The sequence below is a fragment of the Bufo bufo genome, chromosome 3, assembly GCF_905171765.1.
Source record: "Bufo bufo chromosome 3, aBufBuf1.1, whole genome shotgun sequence".
Lineage (NCBI taxonomy): Eukaryota > Metazoa > Chordata > Amphibia > Anura > Bufonidae > Bufo > Bufo bufo.
This window is the reverse complement of record NC_053391.1, coordinates 351,488,479-351,509,617: the sequence shown is the minus strand read 5'-3', so window position 1 is coordinate 351,509,617 and position 21,139 is coordinate 351,488,479. Positions and strand designations below refer to the sequence as shown.

The window sequence follows — 21,139 nt, the reverse complement described above, 5'->3', positions numbered from 1 at the left end:
CAAATAAAAAATCGTGTATACAAAAATTGTACATATGTAGGACTGTGGTATTAAAACCAAAGAATATAACAATACAATTAAACCAAATGAGAGTAAGAAGAATACGAGAGCTATGACATTAAAGGGGTTGTCTCACATCAGCACATGGCATTTATCATGTAGAAAAAGTTATTACAAGGCACTTACTAGTGTATTGTGCTGTTGCGGTCGCCATAACTAGCAGTTATGGCCTCCGCAGCAGCGCAGATACGAAGTGGCCAGGATGTCAGCTGCTGTGCATGTGTGCTTATGTGCGCTCCCATGGTCTCGGCCACCAGCGACGCTGGTGTTTTTCCTTTAGTGCGCAAGCACGGCCACCATCACTGGATTGCAGGGCGGTCGTAACCGCTGGATGTAGTGTATAAAGCAATGGAAAAATGAATCAAGCCAGCAAAAGATAATAATACATTAGTAAGTGCCTTCTATTAACTTGTGAGACATTTTAAAGAGGACCTTTTTACACGTCCTGACATTATCAGATAGCTGTCAGCTTATTATTTTTTCTATGCGCTGCTCTGTTGTCCTGCTGTGCCCCCCTGTTCTGGTTTACCGCCTGGTATGTAAATCCATACCATCAGTACAGGGAGGAGGAGGCTTTGTTTCTCAGGGGCATCTCCTTCTCCCTGGCTGTGATGCTCTCCGCTGCAATTGGGCAGCTCACAGCCTGGGAGAAGACGCCTCTTGAGAAACACGGACATCTCCTCCTCCCCGTACTGATGGTATGGATTAGCATACATTGCGGGAAACCAGAACGAGGGGCACAGCGTGGGAGCAGCGCATAGAAAAAATAATACGTGATTTCACATGTCATCAGTATGCCCTACCCTGCCAGCTATTCATATGGTAATGTCAGGACCGGTGAAAGGTCCTCTTCAATGACCCATTCAGACGAGACAAGTTCACATGTGCTGTCCCAGTGCAGAATAAACAGCACACAGACCCCATAATGACAGCACTAGAATACCCCTGTTATGGCCTGGCCAGGAATGCAACAGAACACCAAGGCAGATAAGTTCATCACCACCAATAATCCATCTGTGAAACACAGACCGCACATGGATGGCCCAGATACAAAAAGCACTGTGATGTTTTCTGCTCCTCTTTTATCCAGCTTTGATTTAACTGCATATTTTTAGTATGTCATGGGAAATTAAATAAAACCTGGACATAAGGAGATGCTGATGTCAACATGTTTTCCTATCTGTGCCATCCATGTGCTGTCTGTTTTTGATGGATAGGTATTAGGAGGCGCTGATTTGAAAGCAGTTTTTTTTTACAGACATGCAAAACGGATGACGTATTGATGATAAATGGATGTAAGAAACGGACAAATGGAACGCATTTGGAAAAAATACTGATTTCACACAGTTTTGCAAAGTCTGAATATAACCTAAGACAGGGATGTATACTAATATACTGTAGTTAGCCCACAAGGTAATAGAATGAATATCAACCAACTAAAATACCTCAATTACTGGCCCTGTATGAGGTAAACCCAGGAGAAAATGTAACATCCCAGAGTTATGTTACTAAACTCTCTCACCCCGCTACAACATGTTAAGTGTATTTGTATTGTCATCTGGTATAAGTTAATATCACATCCCCAATAATGTGCATTATCCAAGCCTGTTACATATAATTTGCTGTAATTTTCATGTTCACCAGCAGGTGGCAGCAATGTATTCAGCAGGTCTTAGTTCAGTTTAGTGTTTCTAAACTGGAATAGTACATTCCAGTTTAGACTCCCTCTATGGGCAGAAGTGGGCTGTCTCATGGGGAGAAAAGGAAGTTAGTGTTAGTGTGCCAGCCAACCCAGCTAGCGGAAGGCTGTGCTGGTAGGAGCTCCCAGAAATAGGGATCCCAAGCCAGGATCTGTCTCGGCTGAGACCAAGGATCACCAACCCCAGACTGAGCCCTCAGCCTCAGTGCTGGTAGAAAGCAAGCAGCACCTGCAGAACTATAGATCTCCAGGACGAAACATTCCCTGCGAGCAGAACTGTGAGTACTTATCCAGAGACCAGGAGAAGCCAAATTCCTCCTCAGCTAGTCAGGCCCACACCAAGCAGAAGATAGAGCAGAAGACAGATTCCTGCCATATTCTCCAGGCATATAGTATAGAAGCAGAAGAGATATTGATCCCTGCCATACATTGCCAGAAACCTGCTGGCACCTAAAGACTAATGCTGTATCTCGTATGGATTTATGCTGCAACCAGTAAAGACAAGTTGAACTTTATTACAAGTCTGGATCTCATTAATTACCACCAAATTCCTCAATTACTCCGACTAGCAACACTCATTTTATTGCAAGTGAGCCAGGATCCAGGAGTCCAGCCGTACCCAGGTAGGAGACACCGTTGACACTACATAGAGACATTATCCCCACTCTGGCATTCCTCACCTGGTACGTGAGTTACAACATCCTAAAGGGCCCTGCAACAGTATCCTGCGCACGCTGCAATTGGCGTCACGAACAAACCATAAACTTATATACACAAACTCTGACCCACTGCATAATTGGCCACCGTACCACGGTTCTGGTCATTGCAAAAGCAGATAAAAAGGAGACTCCCTCCTTTTGCTAACAAGGCAGTCGGCTATCTGTGCAGGAGAATAGCTGTCAAACACTGTGGTCTCCAATCACTTCTAGGGCATAACTACTGTGTGGGGCGCTAAGAGGGCATCATTATTATGTGGGGGCACTAAGGGAGCATTTTATTGTGAAGGCAGCACTAAGGGGGAATAACTACTGTGTAGTGGCACTAAGGGGGCATTACTACTGTGTGTAACAAAGTACAAAGGGGACTGGTCAGGATTGGGCATGTATAACTGCTGTAGGAAGGAGCAAGGGTCCGTCGTTGATGGAAGGTATGTGTCACCGAGGTTCCTGGCCTCTGCAAAGTAAGAGCCGTTATTTTCAAGTGGCAGTTGCAGCTAGTGCTGGTTGACACGTTGCTATTTTAGTATGGCTGTAAGCTGATCTGGGCCGGCTCTTACTGGGAGTAGCCAAAGTGCTGGGTGGGTGGCTTCTACCCACGCTCCAGGCTGGGTTTTTACTGGCCTATATCAAACCCAGCCAGCAGTCTCAGCTGGGTGTGGATTACTCCTCTCTGACAGTGGAGCGCTGTCAGTCCCTTTGTGTTTTGGGATCTGCAAACTTGTGTCGTGCAAAAGGGCTGGGAGCCGCATGCTGAGAAACAGGCCCATAAAGTCTGCTGTGGACCATAGGTGGAGAAACTGCAAACCAGGTGAAGGTTTTTGTTCTGTGGACTTTTCATGGTGTGAACAAACACCTAGACTGCAAAAGATAACTTTTTGTTTTTCCTTATGTGTGAATAAAACACTGAACTGTTTAAGTTAAAGAATTTGTGGTTGCCTCTATACTGCGTCCGCTAGCCTGTCTACCAGAGCAAATCCCCACACTGCTAACATTGTCCCTCCATAGGCTTTTCAAAAGCTGGGAGACATGACAGTACATTATAAATTATAAGGCAGTTTGACTCTTAACAAGGTTTTCAGGGATTACTATGGTTTTAACAGATATGCTCATGAAGTTTTTTACATCATGTACATCTTCCCCATGATTTTTTTTTTTCAATTTGGACTCTTCTGGCCCATTTTCACCATGTAGAAAAATCACTCTGGTTTCTTTCCATCCTGTATATATAACTTCCTGTTGCTGTATCCAACCAAACCCATGATGCACTTCACCTTTCTCTTCCACAGCTCCAGCACCGCCCTCAACAATGCCCAGCTAGTTTATAGCTCCTCCCACCCAGCTAGTTAGATAGACATTCTTTCTTTGACACACCCATGGATATAACATAACAAGAAATAAGAAAAATATGCATGGAAATGGTCATGTGACCACAGCCCAGAACGGATGATAGGAGAAATAAAGGTAAAATATTAAATGTATGAACAAATTAGAGCTACCTTCATAAATGATTGATGCAAATGCTGATGCAAACTGCAATACCCAGAATATCATGTGCTGGTATTATGTACTAAGAAGTAACCAGGTTAGATGTATAGGGTAAGTTGAAATGTAGAAGTGAAATTTCTGCAACTATTCTATTCATCTGAATTAGTTTTTCAGCAATCCATCCAGAGGTGGACGGGGAACTTAAAGTGGCCCCATTTTGTAGGCAGGTCCAAATTAACAGAAGGCATGGCAACACAAGTAGGGGGGTCAACAATACCATAGTGCAAAATACCATCCCAGCAGAACCAAGTAACACAGTGTAGCACAATATAATGCTCCAAAAGCTCTGTGGTGGCCATCAATAGCTACCATCTTCTGTCCTCCTCCTGCAGTTGTCTATGGAGCAGGGGACTTAGGAGGTGAGGTGAGGGCCACAGCAGTTGAATTCACGAGGACATGTGCAGTCGCTGGCTGTGGGTACATGAGTACCTGATTCTCACAGCGTTAATTACTGTTGAGAGCTCATTATGTACACAGTCAGCGGCAGAGAGGAGGACTTGGGTGGCCCTCTAGGAAATTTCCCTGTAGGGTCTATGGCCAATCCGCCCCTGAATCCATCAACATGCTGCAGAAACTACCTAATTCAAATTTATGGAATTTAATTCCATAAATTAATCGATGTAACATATCTGCTGTGTGTGGTCATACCCTTATGGTCTATAGGCAGTCATTTTTCCTGTCCATATCTGTCTTCTTTGAGCAAAAGACTTTTGAAAATGAACCCCATTGATTAAAAATGCATCATTTTCTGTGCAAAGACAGGCAAACAATACATGAAATGCCTCATTCATCAAAATGATCTTACAGATGACATCACTTTTCCCATCATATTTTAGTGATAAAATAAGGGATGCTTAAATCTAATATTAAACCAATAGCTCATGTTGCACCACATCATCATGTATGAATGGACTCTATCATAAAACACTATAATGCAGTCTGTTTGGGCCAGGGGCACGGTGGTCAGCCCGGGAGATGCAGCCGACACGCAGAAAGTGTGGTCTTGTGAATCAGTCCTTTATATAATGTTACATTTCCAAAACATTACATCTGACAGCCAAGTGATTAAGTAGAAATGCACATGAAATAGCGAGGCCCTTGTTATCAGTGCCATCCATACCTCTGCACTCCGTTGATTTGGATATGGAACCACACCTCTTTCTACAGAAGTTTTTGACAGTTACAGGCTGCACACAGTGCCTTCCTTATGTATGTAATGCAGATCTATTAACGTGCTTTTTTCTGTAATGAGAGTTCATTAGAGGGGTCTTCCGGTTTCATGATATTGACCTATCCAATATCAGATAGGCAGGGGTTCAACTCCCGGCACCCCCATCGATCAGCTTTTTGAAGATGCGCTGTGTCCTCTTCACTGTTTGCCTGCAGAGTTTACATTGTAGCGTCAGCGCAGTGTAATTGCAGCGGTTCATCCCATTCTCTTGAATGGGAATGTAACCTACATCGCTGCTACAATTATTAGTAAAAGATAGATCCTCACTGCCTCCAAAATATCAAAGGGATGGCGAAGACAAGGGGTATCCTTTTATAGCTTTACAGATGATCACTAAATAAACTCCTTTCACTGCTTCATAACCTCCAATCTCCTCCTTGAACCTTTCCAGGAACGCAGATAGGGAAACTTGATAATGAAGTATTACAACAAGGAGTAGCAAAAAGAGATGGTTTATTATACTCACAAACACAGGGAATAAAAATGCATATAAAAATCTGCACTCCGGCAGACAGGGCCGGACTGGCCTACCGGGATACCGGGAAATTTCCCGGTGGGCCGCCGGCCCTGGGGCCGCTTTAAGATGTGCCTGCACTTTTTCTGCGGCCGGCGGGCCGAATCCGAAAGCTAGCCTCAGTCTGATGCATTGTAATGGTGGCCGCACTGGCAGGTGGGTGGAGCTGAGCCGGCCAGCAGGCCGGCCTCCGTGGGAGCGGCACTGCTCCCTCCGACCACCTGGTGTCGCTGTGAGCGGCAGCCCGTGATCCTCCTGGCCCGGCCTGGCTGGCTGTCCTGACTGTGTGTGGCCGCCCCTCTCTTCCTAAGTGGCCTCAGGCTCCTGCCGCCTTACCAGATTCAAATATGCCGGGCCCAGGCCGCAGACCGGAAGCAGAGCCCGACCCCTGTGTATGCCGTCGCCGCCGATGTAAACAGCCCTGAGGGTAAGAAGGGGCCAGGCTGTGCCCACATGTGACTGTGCAGTCTGTCAGGGTTATGTAGTGTATATTATTTACATACAGTCTTATAATTTATAAGACTGTATGCACACTAATATACACTACATAACCCTGACAGCCTGCACAGTCACATGTGGGCACAGCCCTGGCATCCAATACATGTCACAGAGAGCTATACTGTGCAGTATAGCGTATAATGCACAGTATAGCTCTCTGTGATATGTATTGGATGCCAGGGCTGTGCCCACACGTGACTGTGCAGGCTGTCAGGGTTATGTAGTGTATATTAGTGTACATACAGTCTCCAGTTTGCAGGAGACTGTATCAGCTGGGCAGATCCGCTTCTAAGATCTGGGCTCCATGGGCCCTCTGTGGCCCTCACATGCTTCTTTATGCATCACAGCAAGGAGATTGGGGCAGTTGACAGCAGGGCTCTGGCTGGAGGTAGCACTTTGTGAAAGGTTGTCACACAGGTTGTCAGGGGCTGGGAGTGGAGAACATCTTGGTGTGTAACCTGGTGTCACTGTGCTGTACAAAGGATCTGCTGGGCATGTTGCCTCCACAGAGGGCAGGGAATCAGATTGACTGAGGAGGGCTTGTACTTTGGAGAAGAATATGTGGCTTCATGTGACAGAGCAGAGGAATCACACAGAAGAGTGTGTGGATGAGGATACGTCGTGTCTCCAGGAGCTCTGCCGCTGACATCTCCAAGTGACAGACACTGCTGGACCCCCCTGGCTCCCTGCACACAATATAAATGCACAGTATAGCTTTCCCTGATATGTATTGGATGCCAGGGCCATGCCCACATGTGGCGAGTAGCGGTGCATTATACACAGCAGCACGGTGTCCGGTACTCACACAAAGACGTGGTAGACAAATGCCCAGCCCCGGGGTCTCTCCAGCACGTTGCACAGGTAGTTATGCAGCCTCCGGTACTTCACGTTCCTCCGGCAGCTCTGGCTGCTGTTGTATGACAGCGGCTTCCCCAATAAGCTCATGCAAGCTCCCTGCTTCCCCCGGCGGCTCTCCTGCAAGCCCCCTCCGGTCCCACACCGCTGCCCCTGCCAGTGTCACTGGTGCCCAGGAAAAGCAGCCCGTCCCCTCTACTGGAGTTTAACAGCACCCTGTTGCCCCGACCCGTAGTAACGGTCCCTGCCCCTACCTTTACCTCCAGAGCTGCTTTTTATCCAGAGCCTCCCACATCACCTCCACTATGGTTGCGGGACATGGCATCACCGGCGTGGGCACAGAGGGCTCCGGGTGCATGCACAGAGCAGACCTGGGGACAGGGTGGCAGCGCTTCCTGGCTTCAGACTGTCAGATCTGTCACAAGTTGGCACCAGCCATACATACAGGAAGGCTCTGTGTGCAGGGTGCCAGGGGGGTCCAGCAGGGTCTGTCACTTGGAGATGTCAGGGGCAGAGCTCCTGGAGACACGACGTATCCTCATCCACACACTCTTCTGTGCGATTCCTCTGCTCTGTCACATGAAGCCACATATTCTTCTCCAAAGTACAAGCCCTCCTCAGTCCATCTGATTCCCTGCCCTCTGTGGAGACACCATGCCCAGCAGATCCTTGGTACAGCACAGTGACACCAGGTTACACACCAAGATGTTCTCCACTCCCAGCCCCTGACAACCTGTGTGACAACCTTTCACAAAGTGCTACCTCCAGCCAGAGCCCTGCTGTCAACTGCCCCAATCATCTCCTTGCTGTGATGCATAAAGAAGCATGTGAGGGCTACAGAGGGCCCATGAAGCCCATATCCTAGAAGCTGATCTGCCCAGCTGATGCCACTCCTGGAGAGTCCCTTGCTGCTCTCTGTACAGGAGGGGACAGTGATCACACAGCTCTCTGCATCCAGCAGGCTGCTCAGCTTCCACACAGGCAGCTCCCAGCAGTCTACTGTGCCTTCATACATAGAAGCCTGGAGGTCACTTCCAGGCAGCTGAAACTCCATGCATGGTGGTCAGAGTGGCTGTGAGAAGCTTGGAGCCCACCACCTCCAGGCAGCTGCACTTCAACAACTTTTCCAGGAGAATCCAGCAACTCTGTGACAGCAGGAAGGGGTTGCCAGTCACTCATTTGTCCCTGTGCAGCCTGCAGCTCCAGTCCTTCTCCTGGTGCTGCTGCTGACATACATTCAAGGGGGACAGAAGGGGAAGGGGGGGTAAGGAAGAGGGGGAAGGCCAGGTACTTACAGGAGGACTATATCTGAGTATAAATTAAAGGGGTTGTCCGGGTTCAGAGCTGAACCCGGACGTCCCTCCATTTTCCCCCCGGCAGCCCCCCTGCAGTTCATGCTCCGATGCTCTCCTTTGCCCTGCGCTAAATCGCGCAGGGCAAAGGCATTTTTTGAAGATCTGGTGACGTACCGGGGCTCTCCATGGGGCTGCCAGGAAGCCCAGTGACGTCACCGTCACTGATGGCCGGGATTTAGCGCTGCCCTAGCCAGTAAAACGGTAATATGAACAATGGGGTTCTACAAAAGAGCTATCGTGGGGCAAAGTTCATATTCGTGTTTACACACGTGTTTACAATGAATGCTTTCCCCTTTTATAAACAAGTAAATAATGACGCAACGCTTTGGGGCTGGTATGCAACTTTTTCCAGGGCTGGTTTTTATCCCCAGTCCGGCCCTGCCGGCAGACACATGCCCGACCTAGGTTTCGCAGTTAGCTTCTTCAAGGGCCTTACAGCCAAACCCACGATCTGCTGTTCAGGTGTAGCTCTATTGCTGGATGTCGGCACTGGAACTACGCAGCTCTGTCAACTGTGTAGTGGACATAGCTCGTCACCGCAGCACCGTTCCGTTTGACTTCTGTGGGAGCAGCACTGTAGTAACAAGCTCCCTCCACTGCTGTATTACTCAAAGCAGACTTTTGGTGCCAGAGATACACCTGAACAGCCAGGGCTACAGGATGGAGCTCCTCCAATCAGATATTATGGCCCATGTTTGAGCTACAGGTACCATGTTATAGAGCAGGAGAAGATTTGGGGAAAAGAGAGTTTTTTTGGGAAAAGATTCAGTATAACTTAAATTCCTGCTTATTCTGAGCTTTGAAGTCAAGACGGCGGTCCTATCAGTGATTGACAGCTATCTCTACAGTCAGGTCCATAAATATTGGGACATCGACACAATTCTAACATTTTTGGCTCTATACACCACCACAATGGATTTAAATTGAAACGGACAAGATGTGCTTTAACTGCAGACTGTCAGCTTTAATTTCATTAGGCTAAAAAAAACTAATTAAACTCATCAGAGAGATAGCAAAAACATTAGGCGTGGCCGAAACAACTGTTTGGAACATTTTTAAAAAGAAGGAACACACCGGTGAGCTCAGCAACACCAAAAGATCCGGAAGACCACGGAAAACAACTGCGGTGGATGACCAATGAATTCTTTCCCTGGTGAAGAAAACACCCTTCACAACAGTTGGCCAGATCAAGAACACTCTCCTGGAGGTAGGTGTATGTGTGTCAAAGTCAACAATCAAGAGAAGACTTCACCAGATTGAATACAGAGGGTTCACCAAAAAATTTCAACCATTGATGAGCCTTAAAAACAGGAAGGTCAAATTAGAGCTTGCCAAACGACATCTAAAAAAGCCCTCACAGTTCTGGAACAACATCCTATGGACAGATGAGACCAAGATCAACTTGTACCAGAGTGATGGGAAGAGAAAAGTATGTAGAAGGAAAGGAACTGCTCATGATCCTAAGCATACTACCTCATCAGTGAAGCATGGTGGTGGTAAAAGGTTTGTAAAATTATACGTAAACATCTCCACATTTTGAATTATAATGAAGAATGGAAAAATGTAGTTTCAACAGGGATCAGATGCGTAGCAAAAAAGGCCCCCACAGTAGGGCAAAAAATTAGCCCCAGTTTATATAGGGAGAATCTCCCCAAAACGACTAGCTGGCTCAAAACAAACGGTAATTACAAATGTGGCAGCAATAAATGCATTTGCTGTCGACATATGCTTATTTCAAAAGAGGTCACATCTGTGGCTAACAATAAACAACACATGCTTAAGCAATATATAAATTGTAAAACAGATCATGTTGTTTATGTCATAACATGCAAAATATGTAACCTTCAATACGTGGGCTGCACCACTAACGAACTGAAGGTGCGTATACGAAAACACCTGAGTGATGTCCCCCATTTTATGTCCCGTAATGTCTCAGCGGCTACCAGACATTTTGCCACTGTTCACAAAGGTGATGTTTCTGCGTTTTCTGTACAGGGAGTGGAAGTAGTTTCCACACCTGTCAGGGGGGGGCGATCGCAAACAGAAGCTTCTAAGTAGGGAAACATATTGGATGTTCATTCTAGATACTTGCATACCAAAGGGTCTGAACAGAAAACATGATTTAACTCTGCAATATATGTAGTGCATCAATATGTTTATATGTGGTCTCTGAGCGGTTAATACTGTGAAGTACTGCGTCCCCACCCACATGCTCCAGGGAGGATCCATTAATCCAGGAGCACCTGGGTCTGGGACACAGTCTCCAATTAACTAAGAAGGAGGAGTTACCCATTTGTGTGGTATATAAAGTATTTGTTTTTAGTACACTTTTGTATTGTCTTGAAGAAGGGCTCAATACCACAGCCCGAAACACGTCACAATCTTGTGTCTCTCCATGTGACATCTTTGTTGGATTGGATTTTATTACAAGCCGAATAAAGAAAACTTTTTATATTCTGAAGCTGGAATCAACTTTTCTCTTTCTTCTTGGACTTTTCAAGTGTGGCTAGGTTCAAGCCACTTCCCTTTCCGTGCTTCAGGCAGGTGACCAGAGGTGAGAGCTGCTAAAATCCTTTCCTTGATCACATGGTGGTGGTAGAGTCATGGCGTGGCCATGTATGGCTACCAATGGAACTGTCTCTCTTGTATTTATTGATGATGTGACTGCTGACAAAAGCAGCAGGATGAATTCTAAAGTGTTTTGGGCAATATTATCTGCTTATATTCAGCCAAATGCTTCAGAACTCATTGGACGGCGCTTCACAGTGCAGATGGACAATGACCCAAAGCATACTGCAAAAGCAACCAAAGAGTTTTTTTAAGGGAAAGAAGTGGAATGTTATGCAATGGCCAAGTCAATCACCTGACCTGAATCCGATTGAGCATGCATTTCACTTGCTGAAGAAAAAACTGAAGGGAAAATGCCACAAGAACAAGCAGGAACTGAAGACAGTTGCAGTAGAGACCTGGCAGAGCATCACCAGGGATGAAACCCAGCATCTGGTGATGTCTATGCGTTCCAGACTTCAGGCTGTAATTGACTGCAAAGTATTTGCAACCAAGTATTAAAAAGTGAAAGTTTGATTTATGATTATTATTATTATGTCCCATTACTTTTGGTCCCTTAACAAGTGGGAGGCACATATGCAAACTGTTGTAATTCCTACACCGTTCACCTGATTTGGATGTAAATACCCTCAAATTAAAGCTGACAGTCTGCAGTTAAAGCACATCTTGTTTGTTTCATTTCAAATCCATTGTGGTGCTGTATAGAGCCAAAAATGTTAGAATTGTGTCAATGTCCCAATATTTATGGACCTGACTGTATATACACAGTCATATGGGGAAGGCTGTCAATCACTGATAGGTCCATCTCCTTGACTTTAAAGCCTAGAATGAGAAGGAATTTAAATGAATGATATACAAGTTATACTATGTGTGTATTATTGGTCAATTCCAAATAAAAAAAATGATTCTGTAAAAGGATACCAGATTTACGGTACACCAGATCTACATCTGGCCTTTAGTTTATGCCATCAGATGGATTCTGCAGTTTATGTACAAAATTATTAATATCTATCTAAACAAATGATTGTCTCATAACACAGCTAATATCGCTTCTAGGGAAGAATATGGTGACTTCTGGACACCAACGCTACACAACTACCCTTTATTGAAGGTGCGCACAATGTAGTGTCTGACCCGATCTGGGGCGTGGCCTAACCAGATCAGGGCGTGGCTTAGTGGGACCTAGAAGTTGATTTTTAACTTCATTTTTTCAATCTCAGTTGGCTGAGGAGTGGGAGGGGGCGTTGCCTAACCGGATCGGGAGCGTGTCCTTTTGAACAGCTCACTCTAAGACAGCAGCCTTGTGGTGTGTGAGTGTAAGCTGCAGGGAGAAAGTCACCTTCCCTCTCACCCCTGCAGCTGACAGAAGTTGATTTTTACCTTAATTTTTTCAATCCCTGTCGGTTCAGGAATGGGAGGGGGCATAGCCTAACCAGATCAGGGGTCTGGCTTAGCGGGCCCTGGGGAGGGGTTTTAAGTCTTTTAAGGGTGGACACATTGTGGCAGGGGGCGTGTCTGGGCTCCATCTGGCAAGAGTGACGCCCCTCTGGGCACCTTACTGGCTCATTTGCATGCCAAATAAACTGGATTTTCAGAGGATAAAAACATCTATTGTTGGAAAAAAGGCACATCTAGAAATAAGGTACTAAGTGCTATTTGGCCATGGCTTTACTGCAATAGCGATTATCCTGGTAACATATTTCCTTTAAAGCTGACCTACAGCAGTGAGGAAAAATGGCTGGGTTGTTATGGAAACCTGGAGTAAAACTGTGTATGTGGAGGCTAACGGCCTGCAAGCTTCTATTGGCTGATAAGGGTCATGTGACCAAGCTTCCATTGGCTAATGCATTTTTTTGGTAATATCTCAGGAATGGTACGTCCTAGAGAGCTGAGACCTGGTCTAAAACCTTCCCAGACACCTGATGTACCTGTGTGCCAAATTTCGTGATTGTAAATGTGACGGTGCGGATTCCTTTTGCGGACATACACACACACACACACACACACAGATTCACTCAGCTTTATATATTAGATATATATATATTTAATTATTTTTGTTTTCATTATTTATATCAATTTTAACATGTCAAATATGGATTTTATTTTAGGAGAATGACTTGAACATTTATTATTTGTTATTCCTCTTACGAATATTTGTGTTTTGTCTTCATTTACACAGATCTTAATTGTACTCCAGTGATTTGTATTCTAATTGTGTATTGCACCTCCCATGTATTTCCTCCTTTTGAACATTCCTCTATTTACCATAATTTGAGAGAACTGTGTTGTTCTCACTGTTTGATGAAGGTAGCACACCTTTGAAATGCTTTTTAACATTTTAAACAATATTGAAACTATTTTTAAACACTATTTTAATTATTGTTTTAAGGAATATATTTCCTACACTACAGCAAGAAAATCAATTTTTTCCCCCTCTTTATCTATTAGTATTTATCTCTATCTATAACACAGAAAAATATACTGTACAATGCTAAGATGTCTTTTTTTTTTGGTCACCCTTCCGCCCACAAAAAATGGAATAGCAGTGACCAAAAAGTTGTACATTCATTGTGGTATCAATTTGTGTTGAGCGAAGCATTCAAAGCGGAATTTGGTCTGAAGTTTAGGAAAACTTTGATTCTAAACTAATCCAAATTCTTGAGCTCTTCGTGGTAACGAATCAGATAAAAAAAAAAAATGGCAGCTGCACATGTCACAAAGCGATATTAAGTCAAGGAACATGAGATCACCCATAATGCTGTGCAGCCAGCCAATCCGCACATAGCCATCCTCTTTGATGTCACAGCCCTATAAAACCCTCATCCTGTGCGGTCTCCGCCATTGTCCTGTCAGCTGAGCATAGGGAGAGACATGGCAAGCGCCCATCCAGTCTGCACCCCTTAGGGGGGCCAGGTCTTAATGTCGACCATCCTAATTTTTTGCTGGCTTTACTTCTTTAAAATCATCCTTCAAAGTCTCCATGTCCTAGAAAAGTCAGCAAGATGCAGAGGGCTGGATGTTCCTGATGACATATTCCCATCGATATTAGATGATGTGGAAAAGGGGGAAAAGCAGATGGCAGAAGAAGGGCTCCCACCTGTAGGGCAGGGGGTTGGAGAAGTGGGTATGCCAGAGCTGATTCATATTCTATGTTTCTGTCATATAACCTGCAGGAGATTGCAGGCCAGAACAGCAATAATATGCATATTGTCCCGCCACCTAATCAGCCAAACCCCATACCAGCAACAGCCCCTGTTTAAAGGTGCATTAAAGGTGCCACACAGCCATTAACAATGAAGACTGACTATACAGTGCCGTCTTCATTATTAAATTAAAGGCAGCTGCGGGCTTATTGGCTGCGCAGGTCTTTATCGCAGGATGGCCGCAACCCGCCCACAGCATGGCCGCTCCATGTGTCTGTACCCTAAAGCACAGAGGCCTGGGTATCCCTGATTTGTGACAAATTAATTAGGAACTAATTGAATTTCTTGGCGAACTTCAGCGAAGTTGCCAAACCAAATTTTTCAAAACTGCGCTCATCTCTAGTATCAATCAAACAAAAGCTCAACCCACAAAATACAAGCCCTAGCACGGTTCAATTGATTGAAAAATAACATTATAGGTGTCCGAATATGGCGATGCAAGATTAGTTTTGAAAAAAAAAAAAAAACATAATTAGAAAACATAACATAAACTATATAAGTTTAGTATGACATGAATCATAATGATCAGTAGAATAAAGCAGAATAAAGTTAACATGTAATTTTTAACATATGTAAAAACAAAAGCAAAAAAAGCAATGGGGGAATTCTGTTTTTTTATTTTTTATTTTACTTTCAACAGCCAGTAAGGAACATCACTCCAGAGGAATATTTTCATGCAATTATAATTTTATTGTAGACCCACTGTCACTAACAATAATAAAGCAGCAATGTTGTGGGTCAGAATTTATCAAGCAGAAAGGTGGAGGGGCAATGGGACAGAGTCACCAGCGTGAAGGGGTAAAGTAATAAAATATAATGAAAACATTGGTTTATTTATTTTTTGGAATGGGAGCCTCTAAGTAAAGGCATATTCATTCTTCCATTTCTTTATACAGCCTGTCTGTATTTTGCCTGCCTAGTAGTTCACTAGTAGTTTACTTAAATAGGACTGAGCTGCACATAGGCCATGTGACCGATGAATGTGATGTCCCTGGCCTAGGAAGAGGGTCAGCTCTCACCCTCACAGCTGGGTGCCAGGAGTCAACCCCCCACCGATCAGATATTGATGACCTATGCTGAGGATTACTGGACTCTCCAGAATCATTCTCAGACTCAAAAAGCCGCTTATCCCCATACGTGTTTCTGAAATCTTATTTTACCCTAGATAATTTGGCCTTCCTTACTCTGGAACTAATACACTCCTGTTCTTCTATTAAGGTCTTGTGCACATGGCAAAACACGGATCTCGCCGCGTGCATGCCAGCATTTCTTTTTTAATTCCTGTAGAAATGTCCTATCCTTGTCCAGAAAACGGATAAGAATAGGACATGTTCTACCTTTTTTGTATGGCTGCTGAATGAACGTATTGATGCGGACAGCACACAGTGTGCTTTCCGTATCTTTTGCTGCCCCATTGAAATGAATGGATCAGCCTCCGATCCGTAGGAAATGCGGATTTTATGCAGACCAAACATACAGTCGTGTGCATGAGCCCTAAGGAAACACATTTGGATTTAGCATCCTGACATCATATTTGATACAGGAATCAAAGTGAAAATATATCTACCCAATTTACTAAGTAATGTACAAATATAATTTGATTATTATTTTCAAGCACAAAATAGTTTCTTGAATTTAAGCATACATACATTCAGTACATAAAATAACATTTGTCTATTAAAAAGTATTCTACAAATTTAAAACACATGAAGTACTCCGATAAAGAGACCCTTTAACTAAATGCACACCATGCAATGTCCAATGACCATGAAAAAAAGGCAAAAACATATATATTGGCTGCTTTATAGTCAACTTGGACATAAAGACATTTATATCCTCAGACAAATTCCCTTGATTTATATGGCTATTAGAAAATAAAATACAAATAACACAGATGCATTTCAATAAAAGTTAAATCTTACCTGGATACCCATTCACACTTTCCAATTTGTAGCCTTGGGGGAAAAAGACCATAAAAACAAGTATAAAAAGTGACTGTAACAGAAGAAGTACCCATGGCAGGCGACCTCTCAGGCTGGCAGAATATCTTGGTGCCATTTTTAGATGCCAAAAGAATTGAAAAAAAAATGTATTTTTCTCAGCCTAAGCAGGGACACACGAGAAGGATGACGCTGATGGGTGTTAACCAAATGATGTGATGACGCCTTATCTCTTGCATGCTGGGGAACTACAAGGGTGCCATACTTTGTCAGCAAATTTGTTTTCAGAACATCTTGGAAGGAAAGATCGGTTGAAGAACTGCCATGTTTACCTAGTGATAGTAGTAGTGTCTTTTATCTAAATTAAGAATTTGCCAAAAATGTCATCAAATGTTTAACATAGGTCAGCACAGAAACTTTCTTGGAAATGTGACCTAAAGGAACATGATCATTGTGAATTTTCACTATTCCCATATAACATTAGTAAAATGAAATGGCTGCTGCAGGTGACCCCCCGTCCGGTGCACAGCAGAGTGAAAAAGTGTACCATAGAACAAGAGGAGAAATCCAGCACCCAACTTTTGGTTTGAAATGCATGGACTGGAAATTATGTTTCATTTTTTTTATTTATTTTTTATTGTTTTTGTTATGTGTGGTATATGGCCACCAACATAAGGTCTTTGCTGACCAGAGCTTACCAGTCACTTATAAGAGGCACATCCTGGGGAGCTACTATAAGGCTAGGGCTACATGGTGAAATTATTTGGTGCAGTAAACGTTTTCAGCCTCCATTTTGAAATCTACAAAATTGAATTCAGCTCAGCTTTTTCCAAAGGGAAGGGGGCCATGTGAATGCATTTGGGGTTGAGCATTTCCTGCCTTTTGAGACCACGTATTTTTGTCATTTAAATCGTATATTTATATGTGGAGGTATATAAACTCCAATCTAAATGCGCCTTGATTACCATCCATAGGCAACATTTAGGTGCACCTGTGAGTCCTGCAACCTATCAGCCAGCCATGGGTGGGACTCTAAGCCTCCTACCTCCTCCCATTGTAAGTGTGGCTGGTCACACTGGAGGGAACTGGGAGCTGTTTGCTGTGAGTCAGACCTTACGCTGTGGAATTTGCCCACTCAGACTGACCCACCGGGGAAACCGTCGGTGGGCCCCTGGCATTTTCATTCATAATAATTAGTGCGGCAGGCAGCTGTCCAGCTTCCCGCTGGCCACACCGCTGCCTGCCACTTCAATGAGCACTGACAGTGACGTCTCCAGAGTCAGACTTGTCATATAAGTGGCGAGATGACTGATCCAGGCCATGATCATTCACCTCGCCACTTCACTTCCAATAGCCGCCGCCCGCCAGTGCCCAGCGCCTCCTCTCCAGACCGCTCCCCGCAGCGCTGCTCGTGGGCCCCGCCTCCTCATACGTGACATGCCTGCGCTGCGCTCTCCGTACAGAGCATCCCTACGCAGCGCAGGCACGCAGCCAGTAAGGCTCTCCGCCGAGCCCTGGAGTCTGCAGAGCGCAGCGGCCGGTTTATAGTGTGCCGCGGGTGCCCAGCAGTTAGCTGCCTCCTGCCTGTGAGCAAGACAGATAGAGCCGAGGCAGTGGACGTCACGCTCTCTGTCTCAGGGTAGTCCAGGCAGTCCAGATAGGTAATAACATAAATTCCAGTAATAACTGTTAAAATACTATAAAAAAAATATTATTCACATTTTATTGCCTTACCCCCTTGGAAAGTACAACTCCCAGCATGCCTTGTCAGATGCAAACCTTCAGGACCTGCTGGGAGTTGTAGTTTTCCTTTCTGCAACTTGCTGTCATTTTATGTTGCAATTATGATGCGGGCACAGGTCTTGCATTCTCACCCGCTGCCCGAACAATCAATTGCCAGTACCAAAATTACTGTATACAAGCAAATAAAGGTGGGTTCACACTTGCGTTCTGGCTTTCCGTTATAGGCTCCATTTTATAACTGAATACCCAGACAGAATAAAAAACGGAAACCTTTAAGAGGCATTCCATTTTGATACGTCAAAATAGATGTCTATGGGCAATTCTAATGGATCCGTCTGGTCTGGTTTCCGTTATGCAAGACGGAAAACAAAGTACTGTCGCCAGGATCCGTTATGATTGCCCATAGACTTCTACTATGACGGATCTAAACAGAATGCCTCTTAAAGGTTTCCGTTTTGCATTCCGTCTGTACGTTCCATTATAATCAGAACCTGCCAGAACGCAAGTCTGAACCCACCCTTAACCTGTTTAGGACATAGGGCGTACCGGGCGGTGATCGGAACCCGGTGCCTGCTGAAATCAATCAGCAGGCACCCAGGGTCAATGACCAGGGGGTCCTGTGACCCCCCCCCCCCGATCACTGCAAACTGGTCAATTCAGACCTGCGGTTTGCAGCGCTTTCGGGAGGTTTCTGATCCCTGTGACCACGGGGATCAGAAACTTCAAAATGCCTTTATTTTATGTTTAACCTTCCCCCCTGCAGCCCTCTGTGTTATGTGCCGGCGGGCGCAGTGGGGTTAGGGGTGCGGGCGGTGCGGCAGTGCGGGCGGAAGGGCCGCGCGATCATCAGGGCGGTGCTGGGGGGGCGGACAGGTGTGCGATCATCCGCCCGCCCCCTCTCTCAGGATTGCTGAGTGGTTTGCAGAGTGTCAGCACCATGGTGCTGATCAGAGGCTGTTGCTGGTGCTGATTAGATTTCTGCTAAAGGCAGAAGTCTAATCAGACTTTGTAAAGTGAAAATACAGTACAGTACACTATATAGTGTACTATACTGTATTATACACACATCAGACCCACTGGATCTTCAAGAACCAAGTGGGTCTGGGTAAAAAAAAAGTGAAAAAAAAAAGTAAAAATAAAAAAACACATTTATCACTGATTAAAAATGAAAAAAAAATTACCTACACATATTTGATATCACCGCATCCGTAATGACCTGATCTATAAAACGGTCATGTTACTTTCCCCACACAGTGAACACCATAAAAAATAAAAATAAAAACTATGATGAAATTAAAATTTTGCCCACCTTACTTCCCAAAAAAGGTAATAAAAGTGATCAAAAAAGTCGTATGTACGCCAAAATAGTACCAATCAAACCGTCACCTCATCCCGCAAAAAATGAGCCCCTACATGAGACAATGGCCCAAAAAATCAAAAAAACTATGACTCTCAGACTAAAACATGATTTTTTTGTTTCAAAAATGCTTTTTTATGTTAAACGTAAAAATAAAATTAAAAAAGTTGACATATTAGGTATCACCGCGTCCGTAAGAATCTTCTCTATAAAAGTACCACATGACCTAAACCCTGAGGTGAAGACCGTAAAAAAAAAAAGTGTCAAAAAAGCCATTTTTTGTCACCTTACATTACAAAAAGTGTAATAGCAAGCGATCAAAAAGTCGTATGCCCCCCAAAAAAGTGCCAATCTAACCGTCATCTCATTCCACAAAAATGATACCTTACCTAAGACAATCGCCCAAAAACTGAAAAAACTATGGCTCTCAGACTATGGAGACACTAAAACATGATTTTTTTTGTTTCAAAAATGAAATCATTGTGTAAAACTTACATAAATAAAAAAATATTATACATATTAGTTATCGCCGCGTCCGTAGCAACCTGCTCTATACAAATACCACATGATCTAACCTATCAGATGAATGTTGTAAATAGAAACAACAAAAAACAGAGCCAAAACAGCTATTTCTTGTTACCTTGCCTCACAAAAAGTGTAATATAGAGCAACCAAAAATCATATGTACCCTAAACTAGTACCAACAAAACTGCCACCCTATCCTGTAGTTTCTAAAATGGGGTCACTTTTTTGGAGTTTCTACTCTAGGGGTGCAACAGCGAGGCTTCAAATAGGACATGGTGTCAAAAAACCAGTCCAGCAAAATCTGCCTTCCAAAAACCGTATGGCATTCCTTTCCTTCTGCGCCCTGCCGTGTGCCCGTACAGCGGTTTACGACCACATATGGGGTGTTTCTGTAAACTACAGAATAAGGGCCATAAATAATGAGTTTTGTTTGGCTTTTAACCCTTGCTTTGTAACTGGAAAAAAAATATTAAAATGGAAAATCTGCCAAAAATGTAAAATTTTGAAATTGTGTCTCTATTTTCCATTAAATCTTGTGCAACACCTAAAGGGTTAACAAAGTTTATAAAATCAGTTTTGAATAGCTTGAGGGGTGTAGTTTCTTAGATGGGGTCACTTTTATGGAATTTCTAATCTAGGGGTGCATCAGGGGGGCTTCAAATGGGACAAGGTGTCAAAAAAACCAGTCCAGCAAAACCTGCCTTCCAAAAACCAAACGGCGCACCTTTCACTCTACGCCCCGCTGTGTGGCCATACAGTAGTTTACGGCCACATATGGGGTGTTTCTGTAAACAGCAGAGTCAGGGCAATAAAGATACAGTCTTGTTTGGCTGTTAACCCTTGCTCTGTTAGTGGAAAAAATGGGTTAAAATGAAAATTAGGCAAAAAAAAAAAAGAAATTCTCAAATTTCATCCCCATTTGCCAATAACTCTTGTGCAACACCTAAAGAGTTAACGACGTATGTAAAATCAGTTTTGAATACCTTGAGGGGTGTAGTTTCTTAGATGGGGTCACTTTTAGGGAGTTTCTCCTTTAGGGGTGCATCAGGGGGCTTCAAATGGGACATGGTGTCAAAAAAACAGTCCATAAAAACCAGCCTTCCAAAAACCATACGGCGCACCTTTCACTCTACGCCCCGCTGTGTGGCCGTACAGTAGTTTACGGCCACATATTGGGTGTTTCTGTAAACGGCAGAGTCAGGGCAATAAAGATACAATCTTGTTTGGCTCTTAACCCTTGCTTTGTTAGTGGAAAAAATGGGTTAAAATAAAAAATTTGACAAAAAAATTAAATTCTCAAATTTCCTCCCCATTTGCCAATAACTCT

General features: G+C 44.1%; 1 protein-coding gene across 1 annotated transcript in view; it reads right to left on the bottom strand.

The window, feature by feature from the left end:
- The window catches only part of LOC120993412 (RH-like protein), a 58,074-nt gene extending 41,724 nt beyond the window's left edge, over positions 1-16,350 (bottom strand). Inside the window, exon 1 of the mRNA XM_040421919.1 lies at positions 16,170-16,350. Coding sequence (XP_040277853.1) covers positions 16,170-16,305 — 136 coding nt within the window. The 5' untranslated portion in view covers positions 16,306-16,350. The remainder of the gene's footprint in view (positions 1-16,169) is intronic.
- Positions 16,351-21,139: the final 4,789 nt, after the last annotated feature.